The sequence below is a fragment of the Pagrus pagrus genome, assembly GCF_965226575.1.
Source record: "Pagrus pagrus genome assembly, chromosome: 17".
NCBI classification, from domain to species: domain Eukaryota; kingdom Metazoa; phylum Chordata; class Actinopteri; order Spariformes; family Sparidae; genus Pagrus; species Pagrus pagrus.
This window is the reverse complement of record NC_140201.1, coordinates 21414239-21432651: the sequence shown is the minus strand read 5'-3', so window position 1 is coordinate 21432651 and position 18413 is coordinate 21414239. Positions and strand designations below refer to the sequence as shown.

General features: G+C 42.0%; 1 protein-coding gene across 1 annotated transcript; it reads right to left on the bottom strand.

The window, feature by feature from the left end:
* Window positions 1-2529: 2529 nt before the first annotated feature.
* marcksl1b (MARCKS-like 1b) lies at window positions 2530-5271 on the bottom strand. The gene is made up of 2 exons (XM_084379767.1): window positions 4960-5271; window positions 2530-3979 (listed from the first exon to the last, which is right to left on the bottom strand). The coding sequence occupies exons 1-2, from the start codon at window positions 5044-5046 to the stop codon at window positions 3404-3406; spliced, it is 663 nt and encodes a 220-aa protein (XP_084235893.1). The 5' UTR covers window positions 5047-5271; the 3' UTR covers window positions 2530-3403.
* Window positions 5272-18413: the final 13142 nt, after the last annotated feature.

Sequence of the window (18413 nt, the reverse complement as noted above, 5' to 3'; positions counted from 1 at the left end):
TTGAATTTATTTAGGCATTAAAAAAACAGTCAATGAAGATCTTTCTCTTCTGATTAACATGTATTTCCCAAAACTACATAGTGCACCTTTAAATTTTATTTTATTATTGCTTTGCTGATTACTTAAAATAACTAGCCCGCCTCAGTTTGATACTGCCTGCCATGCCTTAAATGCATAATTTGTACAAAGTCAGCCATAAAAGGTTAATATAGTGGGTTTAGTTTTTAAGTATATTTTTATCAAAGTTCGGATCACATCATCACATCAGATCCTACCGACATATGTTGCTTATTGTTTCATCTTAACGTGTCACCACAATGGGACAAGAAGGTTCCAGATGTAGATCTTTAAAAACAAATACAAAAAATACAGCATTTTATGTCTTTATCTCTTTTAACTCAATTTTTTCAACTGTGAATGATTTCAAGGCCAGTATTCATAGGTTGTCCTGGCCAGATTTGATCAAGGCACCGAAAAATAGAATATAATGACATTAACAAGCAGATGTATCTAATATAGGCAAAAATAAAAAAATAAAAAAGTAAGACAGGACCATGTACAAATGCATTTTCTAGCCTATCTTTCTGTACATTTAAAAACACACTTAAAAACATCATTTGAATGATGCATGAGATGTAAAAGTGGGTCAAGTCGGTGCTCATTGTCCTGCTTGACACTGTTGTGTACAATGAGACTGATTATGCATATTGATGCAGCAGGCTTAGCAATCACCCCAGCCTCTTCAAAATGACTGGAGCAGATTGGGAAGCCAAACAAAAGGTGATGAGCCTTGTGTCATTCCACACGATGGCCACCAGGTGTCAGTGTATGCTCACTGGTGTCTGGCTGTAACTTCCAAATCTCTGCAGACCCTGTTGCTGCTGAATGAGAAGTGCTGCACCCCTGAGCAGATCACTCACAGGATCTCATGTATAGTATGTCGTGCAAACAAAACAACGGTAAGGATAGTAAATATACTCTGGAAAGGTTAACTCCTTGTGGTGCAGACATTAATAATTCACAGCTTACTGTACCTGCTGCTGCCAGCGTACAGTGTAAAGATGTGGAAGATTTACACCGTTCAGGCTTCTTATGATTTTGCTTGTTATTTAAAGACACTTGTTATAAAATAAATCTGTTTGAGGTTTAATATTCATCTTGCTGGAGAGGAGAGAGCTGTATCAATGTGGAGCTACAGCTTTCTTTCAATAATTCATAATTGTTTGAAGGCTGGGTCCAAATGTAGCTCAGATCTCAACTCATCAAATCACCATGTGAACTAGGTCAGTTCACCCAGAGAAGGACCGCTCCTCTAAATGGAGGGAATACTGTAGATGTGAAGGCTGAGAGATTGGTGGTGGTGGTGGAGGAGGAGGAGGAGGAGGAGGGCGGAGGTAATGGTGCTGATCTCAGACTAATAGAGGGCCAGGGGTCACTGGAGCTAACACGGTAGTGTTGGTGTGTTCAATTACCTCCAAGCCAATCAGCTAGAAACATGTGGCCGTTTATTGTCACAGAGTGACCCATGTGACGTGTGGAGGGAGCGTCACCGGATCTCATATGGATTGAAATTCTGGTCTTACGCTTTCATTTGTGGCGTTTCATTAGTGTCCTTTCATTTGTTCGTTTGCAGCTCAGCCAGTGTGAGTGGCAGTCCAATAATGGCTAATAATTACATGAATGAGTGGAATAAAACTTTATTGATGTCAAAGTTTGGCCTATTTAGATTTTCCTGGTTGCAACTGATGCAAATACAGCACTAATAAAATATATTACCCCCACTGTAGTGTGCAGGTGTCTTACTATTTACTGTAACCACGTGAAATTCAAAAACTTCTTTATTACTCGTGTTGAATAAGGATGATTCCTTTTGATTATGATGTCATATTGAAGCAAAACTATGTAACTTGTGCTGAATGACAGTCACTGTAACCACAGGTGACCATCATGTTATAATTGTAGTGTCAAGTTGAAAACTGAGTTAAGAAATTAGTTATATGGCAAAATCTAGCTAAAGTTTGCTAACGTTAGCACAGCTCATACCACACTAAGAGGGCTGTAGCAGTAAAACCCCCGTGTGTGTTGAACTGATAAAGGCTGCACTTTATTGCTTATGAATTAAACCATTCAGTTGTAAAACTAATGTATTATTACTTCTTTCAAAAGTTCATTGTGACGCTTGAAGTTGTATTTTCAGGTCAAATATTGAAGGATATGCCGTAACTGCTCCAATTTTTATTCTTTCTTCATGGTTTCATTTGTTTAATAAGTGCAGACTTTAAAAGGATGTAAAATGTCAGGGTCAATGGAGCATCAGCTTTTAAAGTGTCTCTTCAGTTTCTATTACAATATTTAGATGAATATAAACTGTGTATCTCTAATGTAATATAACTCTGCTGCTCCTGGACCGCTGCCAACGGGTGTTAGTTGACACTACAGTGCTATAAACACTTGGAAACAGGCTCATTACAGTACACTATGTAACACAATGTAATGCATGATGTGAATAACCATAAAGACACATAAACGGGCAGGTAACCAACATTTATTTACCATTATCAACTTTACAATAAAACCAGTAACATCTGTCAACATTAGCAAAATAAAGAACAGAAATCAGTCCAATGTATTTACAGAGACAAAGCAGATTCAGGCTCACACACGACAGATAAACAACTCTGCTTCATATCAAACCGCAACAGTGAACATAGCAAGCTTAAGTGTTCTTTTTTTCATAGTAAGGTAAAAATCAAAGTTGTCTATTTTTTTTTTCTTTAAACAAACAAGTAATAGCTTCTCTGAATCTTTAAGATGGTTCTCTATAATACACCACAAAATACTTCAAATTTGGGTTAAAATATAGGAATGTAAAAAGTTGGCGAGTCTCTTTAATTTTCTGATTTCATTTTTTTTTTCTTTTTTTCTATTCAACAGTCATTTCAAGTGGTGGTGGTGTCCTAGTATCTCATCTAGCTTCATTCCTTCAGCAAGGAGGCATCTTGATCTGCAGATTTTTAGGGAAAAGATGCTTTGACTCCCTCCTTCTCCATCCATCCTTCATCTGTCTATACTTCATGGTGTCATTAGCTCGCACTCTAGCCATTAAAAATCCATTTTCCACATGGCGACCAGCCCACAGCCTAAAACTCAGTCCAGGTCCAGATGTCGAGCAGTAACCAGGGAAGTGATCTAGTGAATCTAGTCTGTCGTCTTGTTATCATGACGAAAAGTGGCACGTCAAAGGAGTCTCTCACATACATGTGTATATATTTACATATACATATATCCATATACATATGTATACATATACACATATATATATAAATATATATATATACTCTTAAATTTTCTCTCTCTCTCTTGAAAAACAGTTCACCCAGTTCATTGTGAGCTAAAGGTACAATCACTCTTTCTTTTCAGAGGGAGCGGGGGTCGAGCTGCTCTCCTCTGTTGGTTTCGTGGCCTCAGGGGCCGGAGCAGCTGCCTCCTTGGCCTCCTCTTTGGGGGCCTCCTCTTTAGCTGGCGCCTCCTCTACCTTTGGGGCCTCGGCTGCAGCAGCAGCAGCGGCAGCAGCGGGGGCCTCCTCCTTCACCTCCTCCTTTTTCTCCTCCTCTGCAGGAGCAGCAGCTCCGTTCTCGGCGGGCTTCTCCTCAGCGGGGGTGGCGGCGGCAGCGGAGGGGGTGGTGGCAGCCGCTTCCTCCTTGACAGCCTCGCTCTTCTTGCTCTTCTTCAGATTCAGTTTGAAGTTGAAGGACTTCTTCAGGGAGAACTTCTTCTTCTTCTTCTTGGGGGTCTCCTTAGCGGCGGCTTCGCCCTCAGGTTTGGCCGCCTCTCCATCTGCAGCGGGCGCCGGCTCGATAGCGTCGCCTCCTGCGCCCGCTTCAGGCTCCTTGGCTGCCTCAGCTGAGCCATTGGTGGCAGCAGCGTCCCCATCAGGCTTTGTAGAGACATCACCATTGGTTTTCACATGTCCATTCTCCTGGAAAAAAACAGGTTTTCACAGAATGAGACATGGGTTTGTAAAGCTTCACTTTCTCACACAGAAAATCAAGTTTACGGTCAAAAACCTCTCTGCACATGCATGAACTACACAGAGGACCGATTTTAGACGTGTATTGCTCGTTTCTTCGCAGAGCATCGTCGTGCTCATCAATTAACCACCGTGTCGCCCGGCTCGGAGGCGACGCCTTGCAGTACCCTAATCAGGCGATAGGCGGCGGTAGCGCCTCACGGACCGCCTAAGGTACCAGACAGACATCGGCTCAACAAAGACGAGACTGGAGCCCATCGATGGAAGAATGAAAACACTTGCAATTGACGGTTTTCACTCAAATAATCAGCCTAAAAATGTTTAATACCACAATTTATACGAAAGTGAAGCCTATTTTCTGTCACTTGATGTGTGTAATTAACATATTATATCAATTTACATTTATAATGATACATTAAGGGACTAAAGTACCAAATATATGAGTAAGTGCGACTCATCCCATCAAATGTATTATCTGTAAAGTGGGTGACAGTCGACAGGCTCGGGTTTTAAACAGGGAGGAGTAGACTGGGTGCCTACGTGCGCTCCAGCAGCCCCCCTCCCCCTTTAAGCCTGCCGCTGTCAAACACGTTGTGCGGATTTTGGGTGAGACCTCAGTCACAAAAACACACTCTTGCTTTCTAAACTTAAACTCAAGTCGTCAACCGAGATAAATAACAACAGCATGCTAGCTCATTTTAGTAGTTTTTTCTGAGGGGGGGCTTGTTCAGTGAGCAGCAGGAGGCAGCGATGCTGAGAGCCCCACCTGACCTGCCCCAAACGTCCTCACATTCAAGTTTCATCGATTCAGCGTCGACTGAATTTAGTTTAAACAAATGTTTTCGTGTGAGAAATTAAACTTCCATCGTTTTAAACTCATCCCCTTTCGTTTGGAAAAGAGTAAAAGAGACGTTGCCGGGTGTAATTACCTGTCCGTTGGTTTTCACAGCTGCAGCATCAGCGGCAGCAGCGTTTCCCTCCGCGGCCACATCTCCCTTGGATGCCTGGGATCCCATTGTCTTCGGTGAGTTTACGTGTCTTCTAAAGCAAATTAAAAAGAAAAACTAAAAAAGAGTGGTTTCAAGTTAATCCAACCCCAGGTCGAGTTAGTATCCAGCGGTGAAACGACGAAAAGTGTGGCTTTTTTTCTTCTAACGGCTGCTACGTCCCCTCGGTGGCTCCTGTGCTCGGACTTGTCACCCCGGTAGAGAGAGACCCTCTAAACTCAACACTGGTTGAACGCAACCCTTCAACATACAGCAGGTTCAAGGCGCCACCCGTGGGCGGGACCTGTAGAATTCTGACCAATCAGCGCGCAGTCTAAGGGCAAGTCTAGCCAGCTCTGGCCAATCACCCCTGACTCCCTAATTGTCCCCGCCCCTCCAGAGGACCCCCAGCAATGAAACCAATTTAGCTCCATTGAATTCACTGTTTTACAGGCATGTAAGTAAAAAACAACACTGACATGGCATCAGGATAAAAAGTGAACATGTTTTACATCAGATTATCTTCTCTCCTATATTCTTCTTCTTCTATCTCCTTCAGTCTGCATGTGTCCATTTCATTCTGTTCTGTGTTCAGTCAAAGACGAGGAAACGTCTTGCTGACAATAAGGAAAGAAATAGGACTAATAAATAGTTAATTATTACAGTATCTGTATGGGTGGTTATGCAAGTGCGTGTAGACAAGGACCTGGGTTTCCCCACTACACTCTATATGAGTAATATTATTAATCATAGAAGTTGGTGTAAACATCTAAATCTGTAAAAGGAATTAATGAATCAGTTTTAAAGCTTGGTCTATTTACTCTAACAACTCTATTCACTGTAGCAATTACTGAGACAGCATCCAGAGTGACTGATACCTTGTGAAAAATGACACGAGTTTCCACTATATGGTTGCAACTAATGGTTATTATCACTATCAGTTCATCCGTGGATTGTTTTTTCCATTGACTGATCGGTTGTTTCATCTGAAAAATGTCAGAAAATTGTGAAAATGCACGTTGAGCATTTATTCAGAGCCCTACCAAAAGTCCCAAACTCAGATTTCAGGAAAATCCTCAACCAGCAAGCCTTTATCTTCTCTTTTCTTTCTTCCTTGGTTTAAAAACTCCCTGGAACTGAAGGTAAATTATGAGAAAAGGCTACCTGATTTCCTGTTGATTGACTAATCCATTAGTCAGCTGATCGTTTCGGTTCTAGTTCCCTGTTACTGTCTCAGTTCACTGCATGAAGTAATGCCCTCCATTGCAACGGTTTCACTTTTGGGTATTTTTCAAAGCAAGCATGGACATTTCAGAGCGAGACTCTTTTGGTTTCAGTATCACGTAGATGCCAACAGATGCACATTTTAAATCACAGTCTGATTCAGCACTTGCTCAGAGTTTCAGTAAAATCTATTGCTACAGCCATGACTCATCCTCATATGACAATGTGTCGTCAATGACATTAACAACCGGTAACATGTATGTGACCTTTTCAGATAAAATGTTGAATTTTTTATGCTCTACCATGCTGGTTTATCAGTGGTAGCTTGCCAGTTACCATGGCAATAATTCCTAATAGTAAATTATGATGATAAGCAATTTCTTGCATCTACAGGCAAATCTTCCCCTCACTGTCCATCCGTCCCCGCCAGTAGGAGCAGCTGAACAGTAAAATGGACCTTCATTTGTCACACAATGGTGAATGACGGTTTAAATCTATTGTTCAATGTTGTGCTCTCGTTGTGGACGCGGGGACAAATTTTTGTGGTGGTCCGAATGGAGAACAGGATCAGCGTTGGGACTAATAGTGTGTCACGCTGTCTCCTCATGGCCTCCATGACTAGATCTGTTGTTCACTTCCGCTTGTCAACAACATACCAGGAGCAAAATATGTCAATGTGATGAGCATGCACATTCCACCTGATCATCTTCTCCCACACACATTCCTCGCAACAGCTGTTTACGCTACGCAAAATCAGTTATGGAAGGAAAAGACTTCAGTGTTCAATGCCACAAATGATCTTTACTGCGACCAATCAGCAGTAATTGATTTTGCAAGACTTGGGAACATTGGAATGCGTGTCAGCAGCCCATCTTGATGTTAAATCCATCAGCTCTCCACATGTAAGTTAATCAAGTTCATCTAAATCAGTGCAGCTGAACAGAAGTCACTCTTACATCGGAGCCACATTATATAATCGTAAGAAATGTGTTTATAATGCAGTTCCAACTTTCATGAGTATTACACAACCCATGTGAAGGTTTTCTTTCTATATGGTAGAGACTATATAGTAAATACTACTTTATATAAAACTGTGAATGCCTTATTCTTGTGGCTTATTAATGGGATTATGTACTATAAGCACAAAATAAGTATTTCACTGTAACATAGACAGTAGGACATTACACCCATGTGTCGTTGTTGAACATCTCATACCAAAAACATTCATATTAAAGGAACAATCTGCTGGAGTTTGAAGTTTTTGCTCATCAGCTTTCTTAGATGAGAAGATAGACTTGTCTTGCGTCTGCGCGCTAAATTTGAAGCTACAGCCAGCAGCTGTTGGTTACCTTAGCTTAGCATAAGGACTGGAAGCAGGAGGAGACAGCCAGTCTGGCTCAGTTAATACAAAGTTCTACCCACCTGAACCTTTTACTTATTTACATATTTACACATCCTGTTTCTTTTGTTAATCACAAGTTATGGGGGGATTTCGTAAGGGACTATTTTCTGGCCGGGGGTGGTGACTTTTGGTATTTTCAGCTGGTTGCTTAGCAGCGTCACGGCGATGTAGGAGTCACTACTCACTGCTGGAAGGCAGACTTTGTTGTCTTCAACAGAGCTAGGCTAACTCTTGTTTTATGCTAACCTAAGCTAATCTTGTCTTGGCTGTAGCTTTATATATAAAAGACAGACCTGAAAGTGGGATCTGTATTCTCATCTAACTCTTGGCAAGGAGTTACTAAAGTAACCCAGTGCTAAGTAAAAATATCAAACCATTAATATATTGCAAGGACAGCATCCACTCTTCTGAGAAGTCAAACTTTAAGAATCATTTCTTCATGGACGTTGCTATGACGAGCATTGTCAGGGTTGAGGGCCAGACAACACAAATTATTCATATATTATTCACAAAATTCTGTTATTATTACACATCTCCTACAATATAACTAAGTAGCAGCTCGTCACTGATGCAAACAGGATTATTATGGTAGGTTGGAAGTGATTTTATTGCTGTTTTTCCGGACTGAATTGTTTTAATATGCATCCAAATGCGTTTAACATCAGTGCGGTGTGTTTAAACGTGTTGTTCAGTTTGAATGTATTTCAGTGCATCACAGTCTGTTTTTTAGTTCCCTTGTTACTTTGTGGTTTGCCCTGGCTGTGCTCGATTCATAGCAGTCACACTGGGAGGACAACCTTTTCTCACACACGTATCACGCTGTATCTATCTAGCTGGCCTTGTAAATGTCATAATAATGTGTCCACTGTGTACTGTGGAATGCCTGGCACGCAGGCCCTCCCGTCTCCTCAAGCCATCTTCCACTGTGAATGGGCTTCTTCAGCCTGCCTGAGGTAACTCAGCCCCGGGGGGAGAGGCGGTGAGAGAGACGCCATCATGGTTAACTTTTACAGATGGTGCTACATCAAGTGCTCCTTTCTCCTTCTTCCGTTAAACCCAGACCCTGTGCGATGGTACTGACGACAGCGTTTGAGGGCAATGACGAGGTGCAGGGCTCATCATCTCCTCATCACTGCACTTGACACTTTGCTCTGTGTAATGTGTGTCTGTGTGTGTTTGCACATGTGCATCTGTGTGATATGTGCATATAAGGGAAGCATTGTCATGGGACCAGTGAGCGTCAGGGGGTGAAAGGCACAGAGAAGCGATCCTTCATACATAGACACACATTATGCACCCTCAGACACACACACAAAGCAAGGAGGGCATCAGCTGTGACAGAGTTCATATAGATGCGCCGAGGGTTGGAATGCAGAGAGGAGGAGAAGAGAAGAGGAGGGGGGTTACAGATCTGTGTGATACAGCCGAGGCCTTAGATGGAGAGAAAAGGACGGTGGGGGAGAAAGAAGACAGGCAGAGGAAGAGGCTGTGACAGGCAACGGAATGACGTGCTGATAGCTGAGTGATAGCATTAGGTGTGGCTAGGTGATGTGATAAGATGTCATCAAACAACTGTTAAACCCCCCAACGACAAATACAAAGCTCCACCAGAGAGATGGAGAACACATGGTGCAAGACGATGCAGTGACGAGAACTGGGAATGGAAGAGTCATATTTAAGGATGGAGGGACTACCAGCTCGACTCAACTAGTGATTTACTAAAGCAGGTTGCAATGTTAAAACTTAAAGGGGCTTACCAACAAAAAAACAAACTTAAAGGGGCCCTATGTAAAAAATCATAGCAATTAACATGCATTCATCAATAATGTATTGGCCATATGTGAGCTGATTGTAACATGAAAAAAAATTAGGACTTCCCCGTCTTTCGGTCATTGTTTAAAGGTCCTATTTATAAGAAAAGTCGATTTTTTTATCTCATTCCCAACTCGTCAAATACTGGTGCATTCGGATTGGCAGCTGACCCGTCCTACAATCCCAAAGCGTCAGTATTTGACGAGTTGGGAATGAGACTCAAAAATCAAATGTTCTTAACGCTGCTGGACTGTGGATTTCTTTGTGAAGGACCCAGGTCGGATTTTCCGCGACAGTCCAAAGGATGCGACTTTATGCAAGTTCTCGAGTGCCTCGTCCCAGTGCCTCTTTCCGCTCCCCTAACAGAGAGCAACAGCAGCTAACGTTAGTTTAGAAATGGAGTCGGCGAACATAATCAAACGACTGGCTTCCAAGCACAAAACAAAAGTTCAGCAGAGCCAATTTAAGGCATATTTTTTGCCAGTAATGTGTAAATTTTGTCAAAAGCATTCATTCATATTAACAAGGAGTTACTGTATGAGCCTAGCGATATATTAAACTTAACTGCTAGCTTAATTCTTTATAAATGTAGGTGTTTCATTTATATAAGGAACATGTGCGTTTAAGAGTTCGTAGGGGTTCATCTAGGTCAGCATGAGAGGGAAATACCTGATTATGCTAACGTAACTGACACTAGCCTGTTTAATCATTCAGTCGACCTTTATCAGCATAACATGTTATCATCTGAGGTATTTTTTATTATGATCTGTTTTATTGTGTCATTAAACAGCATGTATGTCATAGTCCAAAGGGGTAATATATTAGCAAGCTAACATTAGCTTCTTCAGTTGTGTTCATTTTAATCTACAATATGTGCAATATCAGTGTAATATGCAAGGTATAATGCAAAGAGAAACAAGATATCATCAGACATAGTTACCCATCATATTTTTGTTATTATGAATTCATCATTGTGTGATTTATGATATGACTGTTGAGGACTACTGCATGAATCATAAACACATTTGTCAGTGGCACGCTGTAAACAATCGATGACATTTAACTTGCCTCTGAGGAAGTCACCTAACTCTCTCGTGGCTGTGTGTTTTTTTCACTGAGTCAGGGCGTGCTGGTGCTTTCCCAATCAGGTAGTCGTGTCATGGTGATCACGAAGGTGGGGAAACTTGAAAGTATGAAGTCATATTCACTGAACCAGTATGTATTTATGGGTGTGACACTGCATAATATGATCTGTAATTGATGGTCCAGGCCTAAATGATGAGCAAATTGTTCGCCTGAGTGCTCGTGCTTTGCAAAACTAAACACATTAACTCCATTAAAGCTTCAAAGAGCAGATAGCAGATTAGTTTCTCAGCCTGAGCCAGTCATTCAACACCACCTCAAACTGCCGGAAAAGCATTATTAGGAACTTGTTACCTCTTGAGCCAAGTCTAATTGAGCCAATCATAGCCTTTAACTGTCTCCATTGCTTGCTGTCACACCATGTTAAACTGTTCAGCCTCAGGGGGACATCCAAGTTGTCTCCACCCTTTGACCCGACCTACTACTACTCTTTGATCGCATGACTAGAGGTCGTCACCCGAGGTTCGTCGTACAGCTTTGGCCTGATCGGCGCAGGAATGCTGACTTCGTCTCTGGGGCAATGCTACCTGTCCTGTATCTTTTATCCCGTGGCAATTCATTTTCATGTCAGCCAACCACACAGCTACTCCTTTTAAGCTATGTATGATCCCAGACCCCACCCCCTCACTCTCTTTTTGTCTGGCTGCAGTCAATGAAGCTTTGTGTATGTATTCCTGGATGTTGGGCTGTGGGTGAGCTCGATCTCCCAAAGGCGCCATTGTTTTGCGCTTCATCACCCTATGGATGAGCAACTGGAGGGGGAGAGAAGATGTAGCAAAGGGTTTATGGGTAATAAATCAAGAGAAACTGAGCTGGGCACTGAAGAGAGAGTGCTGAAAGTACTATTTCTGGGTGCTGTCGTCATAAACAAAACATTTAAAGGGGCAATATGTAAGAATTTAAATTGAATTGAAAACATTGAGTGAAGAGCAGTTGTGACATTAAGATGTCTATGTGTCGTGCTGCAGAGACATCTACTAAGGCTGGCATGCTAACCAGCTAGTCCAAAGCTTCTGTGCTAGCGGTGTAAACAACTCTCCTGGTCGGAACCACTAGCTGCGCGGCTAACTGAGCTAACTGACTAGGGGCAGCTACAGTCCACAGCAGTTAGCAGTTACGCCGGTGATATACTGCCCCCTATTTGTTTTGAGTATGATTTTGACAAGTCAATTCTTACATATTGCACCTTTAAAGGACAACATAATTGCATTCTGTTTTACTTTGTTTATATGTGGCGGACCCTGCCACCTTTGTAGCTCCAAACAGTGTTCTGAGGACCTTATTTTCCTCTGAGAACAGCTTGTTTATTCACTTATGGAAAAAATAAATATGTCTGAGTTTGTGTTATTACGTCATTAATATTGTAAATATTACAATTCTGTGTTTGAATTTCTTCTAGTGCAGCTTTAAGTCAATTTTTCTGAGAAGCATACAGTCCCTGCCCTGGATTCTAACCAGCCATTTTAATCAAAGTCAGCCTCGCTGTGGTCAATATCTCTTAAGTGCTCGCTCAGTCGTATAAGCACTGATTGCCAGACCTCGTGGAGGGACAATAGATAGCATATGGCTTAGCGTTTGAGCTGACAGCTGTCCACGCTGGACAAATACAGAGCCGAAACAAAATAATCATGACTTTAGCTTTGAGCTGACCGAGCGGCCCTGGGGGTCAAGGGGGGTCAGAGTCGGGGGGCATACAACAATGGCACAAGGAAATGGGGAGGTGGGGTGTTGTGGTACACCAGTGCTGTTAAATATCAGCTAAGTAGGTCACATGTTGAATGGGGTGATAAAGAAGAAGCTTGACTTTACTGAGAAGGACTTTGGTTTACTGAGTGGTAATCTGAAACCAAAAAGTTAATAAGCAGTTCCAGGGAAGTGTTAGGGACTTTCCATTTACAACCAAATACTATCACTGGCCCATTTAGACCAATGGATCACGCTTCCAAGCATAGACACAACATTTTACTTTCACTTTCTGTCCACTTCTTCTTTCTCCATCTCTCATTGATTTATGGTCAGAGAGGGGGAATCCCTGTGGGGAATTCCCTAGAGAAAGTGTGTATGTATCACAGTGTAAATGCTGTAATAGAGAGGAGGCGTGCTTGGCTTTGCTTGAATGATGTTAAAGGTATTTTTTTTTAAGCCATACGAAAATTTCCAGTATTTTCCAGAGTATTGCTATAAGGTTAGATTTTAAAATATGCCCACGTTTTCAGGAAATAAAGCGTAGTTTGTCTCAAATGTGGAATTTCACCCATGCGAAGAAATTACCAGACTCAGCCTCCCAGTCTGTCTTTGTGTAACGTACTGTATACACACACACACGCGCGCAGGCATACATACACACACACACACACACACACACACACGCCTGGCACATGCAGCAATGGAAATGGTGTCAGCCCAGTATAAATCCCTTTTGACATATGAGCATGCCAGTGACCTTATTACCATGACAACAGTTTCTACAGGATAATAACGTTGTGGCAATGCTGACACAATATGACACAACAGCACGGACACTTATTGTGCGATGTGTTGCTGAGAGGTGAACCATTCACTTTTTATTTGCCTTTTTCTTCTTTTTCCTCCTGCCTCTTGAGATTCATGTGTTTTTTTCTTTATTTGCCCTGAATTTGGTGTTTGTGTGTGTGTGTGTCAGTGTGTGTGCGTGGGTGTGTGTGTGTGTGTGTGTGTGTGTTGGGTAACGTGTAATGGATTTGGAGAATTCAGGTATATGGAAAAGTCTTTGAGCTTGAGAGGAAAGCATCCTTCCAGCAGCTTTCAAAAACAAGATTGATATAAAGGTAGGTCAGGCCTATCTCTGGGCTTGTGAGCTCTCACTTCCCCAATGTGTGTGTGTGTGTGTGCGTGTGTGTGTTTCAAATTTGTGTACACCCACGCGAGAGTCCTAAAATAAATGCTTCTTCTTTCATACATGTGAGCACATTCAGCAGAACTGAACAACACATCCACCCCCTCCCTTTTCCTCTCCCGCCTCCTCCCCTCTCCTTCGCTTTCCTCCATCCATCCTCAGAGAGACATGAGAGAATGTCAGAGGAAAGTAGGGGAATGGGAAGACCAGGAATGTGAGAGAAAAAATTGGGGTTGTGCATTCTCCTTTGACCAAAAATATGAGAGTCTTAGGCTCGGTTTGTTGTGTTTTCTCTTGTGTTTATCTCATGAATGCATGGGCAGGCAGCTTCGAGGAAAGGAAGGAGAAAACAGGAGTAAGAAGGAGACACTGCACTTGTGAACATTTGTAAAGAATGAGGAACATGAGCTAATGCAATGTGGGAGGTTAGCTTAGTTCATATATTTATATATATATTAAAGCGGCACTCAATCCATTTCACGCATGAAGTTCAGTTTGTTCATCATAAGTAGTACTACTACTATCATAATATTAAAAGACAGTATTTAGTTGCATTATGAGAATTGTAGGATCACCCATACAATGGACTAAAATTAAGGATGTCTTGGTCTCTGCTGCTTCGATTTTGACCATCCTTGTTTAAAACTTGTTTTAAATGGGTCAACTCACTTTGTGAAATATGTATTAAGGTCTGTTTGCTAAATAAACAAACTTTCTTTGTTTTCATGACTGAATAAACAGACCTTCAAGGATGACTAAATTTCATACTGTTCTACTTTGTTTATATGTGGCGGACCCTGCCACCTTTCTAGCTTCACACAGTATTCTGGGGTTCAGTTTGTATTATTACCTCATTAATATTGTATTTATCAAAATTCTGAGATTGAATTTCTCCAAAACTACACAGTGCCCCTTTGAAGAGCACTCCACCACTTTAGCCATGTAATTGTATGTCTGCGTTGTGTGAATAATACTGGAAAGTTATTTCATTATATAAAAATCAAAATCGAGGCAGCACAGCCAGAGATATTGTCATTTTTATTCCAAGTGTTCTTGGAACACAATACGACTCACCCACTGACAGTTCTGTCAGAGATTCAGCCATGTTATCCCACTAGCAGCTAATAGTAGCCTCAAGCTGCTAGCCTCATGGAGAGATGAGGAACAAGCTTCAGGTCCGGTAAGTTCACTGACTCTGACTCAAGTGACATCACTCGAGGCAGTTTACCAGAGTTCACGCAGCTCCCTCTGTAGCCACAAGAAGAAGCCCAAGATCTGAGAGCAGACGATGTGTAAAACTTGTTGGAGTTCCCCTTTAAGAGGATGATATTGGTAGCCGACACCATAAAACAGTTTCAGCCTACTACTTTCCTATCGACTACCTACTTTCACTTTATTTGGTTGAATTACATAACAAGTTTCCTGCGCCTACACTTCAATTGACCTTATTGATTTTCAAGAGAGAGTCAAAATCATCCAGATCTCAGCAAATATTGAAAACATGTTGAATGCTGCATGTTGAAACACCGTTGACATGCTTGTAGCATCAAAATGATGGTTTGGGTGACCTCCTTTGTCCTCTTGAGCTGCTACGTGCATCTCTCCAGGAAGTCAGACCCCTTTACATCTATATTTACATGATAGTTAAAAAGTGTTCAATGCTGTTTTGACATGACAAGATCTTTTTAGATGCTGAGCTTTACCGCCACCTGCGCATTTCTATCTGTCAAATCCTTGCTGGGGATCCATTAACACTCACGCTGATTGCATGCATGCACCTCGTTAGCTGACTTCATTTACACACCTCATTTGGTGTCGTCAATCTGAGGGAATTCATTCAGAACAAAGAAATAATCTGCTTGTGGAAACCGTGAACTTCATTGAGCAGGAGAAGGGAGTGAGAGGTAGGTAGCGGGGGATGGATGGGTGGCTGGATGGATGGATGGATGGGTGGGCGGTGAGTCAGAGGGGAGATGGAGGCAGAGAGAGGAGAGGGAGAAGTGCTGATGAACGGGTTGATGGCACACTGACCCACTAATGTTGCAGCTGCATTGCCAGTGGCTCCGCCTGGCCTGGTAAAACACACACACACACACACATACTCGCAGTGATACATGCACATTCACATGCACATTAATAAGCCTTTCTGACTGGACTTTTCCCTTACACCACACCGAGGGCTTCTTTTGGACAAAGGATAGAAGCCGGGGTTACTTGTGTGTCATGTGCACGTCCATTGTTACATTCCTGCGAATTGAGAAGGGAAATGGCACACTGGCACACTTCTGCTAATATCTCCGCCTGTCTGTTGGTAAAGGTCATGAAATGGAGGAAGTAGTACAGAGCCCGCACAGGAAACGTACACGTTTCACAGCTTTTGCCCCCACTGGGTTTCTAAATCTGTCAAATGTTTTTTTTTGGGTTAGAACGCTTAATGAGTTTCAGAGTGCTGCCTTTTGTGTCAATACTGTGGGCAGGGACTACAGTTCAAGTGTTAAACATGTCCGGTCCTCTCAGGATAACCCTAATGTGATGTGTGTAAAGTAAGATGACTAGTTGAAATGTGAAGAACTCTTGAAATTAAAGGTCCAATTTGTAAGAAAGTTGATTTCTGAGTCTCATTCCAAGCTAGTCAAACACTGATGCTTTGGGATTGCAGGTCTGGTTGGCCGCCATCCCAAAGCCTCAGTATTTGACGAGTTTGGAAACCAAAAGGGTCAGTATCCGACAAGTTTGGAATGAGACTCAGTAATCTACTTTCTTACAAATCGGACCTTTAAAGTTGGCCTGTTAGATTCACTAACTTCAAAGGTTGAACTGCAAAGCTGCTATAGAAGCCGGTATTTCTTTCATTCATCTCTCTTTCTTCTTCCACTTCTTCCTTTTCCTCTCAGACTCACTGTTCCTGTGTTTCCTCTCCAGCTCCATTTGGACAGGCTCAGGCTCCAGGTGTTTTCTCTTCCTTTTATGTCCAAGTACAACAGCGTGAGTGTCCTTGACTTCACCCTTTGATTTACTACTGGAGTTGAGGACTCCCTGCCTTCCCCTTTATCTTTGTCCAGTGTGGGAACTTCCACAGGTCCCACTCTGTAGAGAATCAGAAGCACCTGGCTGCATTGTGTTCCAGCAGCGTGTAGAGCTGGAGAGGCTCACTTTCTGATGGTGAAGGCAGCATCTCCAAAGAGCTGAAGACCACTTCAAGGTGCTTTGAAACTTTGTCTTCTTAAAGGTCCAGTGTGAAGGATTCAGGGGGGCAGGAATGGAATATAATATTTATAATAATGTTATTATTGGTGTATAATCACCTGAAACTAAGAATCATTGTGTTTTCATTACCTTAGAATGAGCCCTTCATATGGGAGGGATAGGGCCCTTATTCATGGAGGCCGCCATGTTTCTATTGTAGCCCAGAAGGGAAAAACCAAACACTGGTCACTGAGTCTTTTGCGTTTGTCACATCTTTAGCATCCAGTGTATGGGAGGGAGAGATGAGGGATATTTAGTTGGTTGCAATGTGCACCCTTGCCTCTAGGTACCACTAAAACCCACACACTGGACCTTTAAGATCATGATTCAACAGTTTGAGAAGAATGATACCACTTTCAGTTCTGTACAGCAATAATTTATCACAGCCAAGAAATGGGTAGCTTATTATGAGGACTTGAAACAGGCAAAACAGCTAGCCTGGCTCTGTCTGAAGGTTAAAAAAAAATGCAACAGTCAGCACTTCTAAAGCTCACTCATTAGTATTCATAACTTGTTTGTTTAATCTGTTCCAAAACCAAAATGTTGACTCAGGGACGTTGCTGCTCCTGGCCAGGAAATAGTCCAGCATAAAACTCATCAGCAAACCACAGCTTGTCTCACTATTGCGTTTTTTTGTACAGATTTAACAAACGAGATGTAATGTATCAATTAAAAGTGCTGGTTACTTAGACAGAGGCTGTTTCCCCCTCTTTTAGTCTTTATGCTGAGCTAAGAGACACGTCTTATGGCTCTAGCTTAATAGTTACCATACAAACGCAAGAGTGCTATCAATCTTCTCATATAACTCTCTGCAAGAAAGCAGACAAGCCTATGGTGATACTTCACACAAAGAAACTGGCGAGTGGCTAACTTGTAGCGACTTGCTTCCTCCAAACAAAGAAAGGGCGGGACAGTAGGGGCGATACATGATTTGATGGACACTTCTGACATCCACTGGAGATAGTCTTTCTGTACATGAAGTAATAAAAAGTATTTTCATTGGTCACTTGGATGCCCAGTTTGATGGCACACAGAGGAGAATGGCGCATTCACATGTATGGATGGAGTAATGGTGGTTCTCATCGGAGAGCGATGGTATTTTCAAAAATGTCCTTCAAGTCTCCCGAGCTTCAATTTTAATGAGACAAGGGAAGAACTGTAAACAAATCAGGATAACACAAAGAGAAGAAAGGACAGAATCTTTGTAGACTTAAACTGTCAAACATTTGCAAAATACCCTCAACCGCTGCTGCTCCAGTGGAAGAAAACAAATCAAAACCATTTATTCGTACATGCTTTTAACACCAATAGTAATAGTCTTTGGTTGGCACCGACACTTTGGACCAGATTTTCAGTCTTTATATCTAAATGTCCTGAACTCCAAACTTCAAAAAGCCTCTGAGCACCGTTTGAGTCTTTTTGATTTAAAAAAAAAAAAGTGCCAAGGGGCCATACTTTTACATTCCCTTTGTTTGACCTGTAATGCACTTTTTATGTTTTTTGTTTTATGTTTTGCACTTTCTGTTTCCACAATTGAAAAAGAAATATTAAATATGCAAAAGCGCAGGAAGAGAAATGTGCCTTTGTAGTCTTAGAAGTAGGTTGTCAGTTTGATTCTCTGCTTAAACAGCCTGGGTTTAAACTTCTTAAGGAAATGAGAGTACGTTTGTCCTTAACAACAGACACAGCTAATGA

Bases quoted from the DNA above. Each gene is read 5' to 3' on its own strand.
- marcksl1b (XM_084379767.1), bottom strand. From the start codon at position 5,046: ATGGGATCCCAGGCATCCAAGGGAGATGTGGCCGCGGAGGGAAACGCT. The intron at 3,980-4,959 runs GTAATTACACCC...GTTTTTTTCCAG, and splicing joins CTGTGAAAACCAACGGACAG to GAGAATGGACATGTGAAAAC.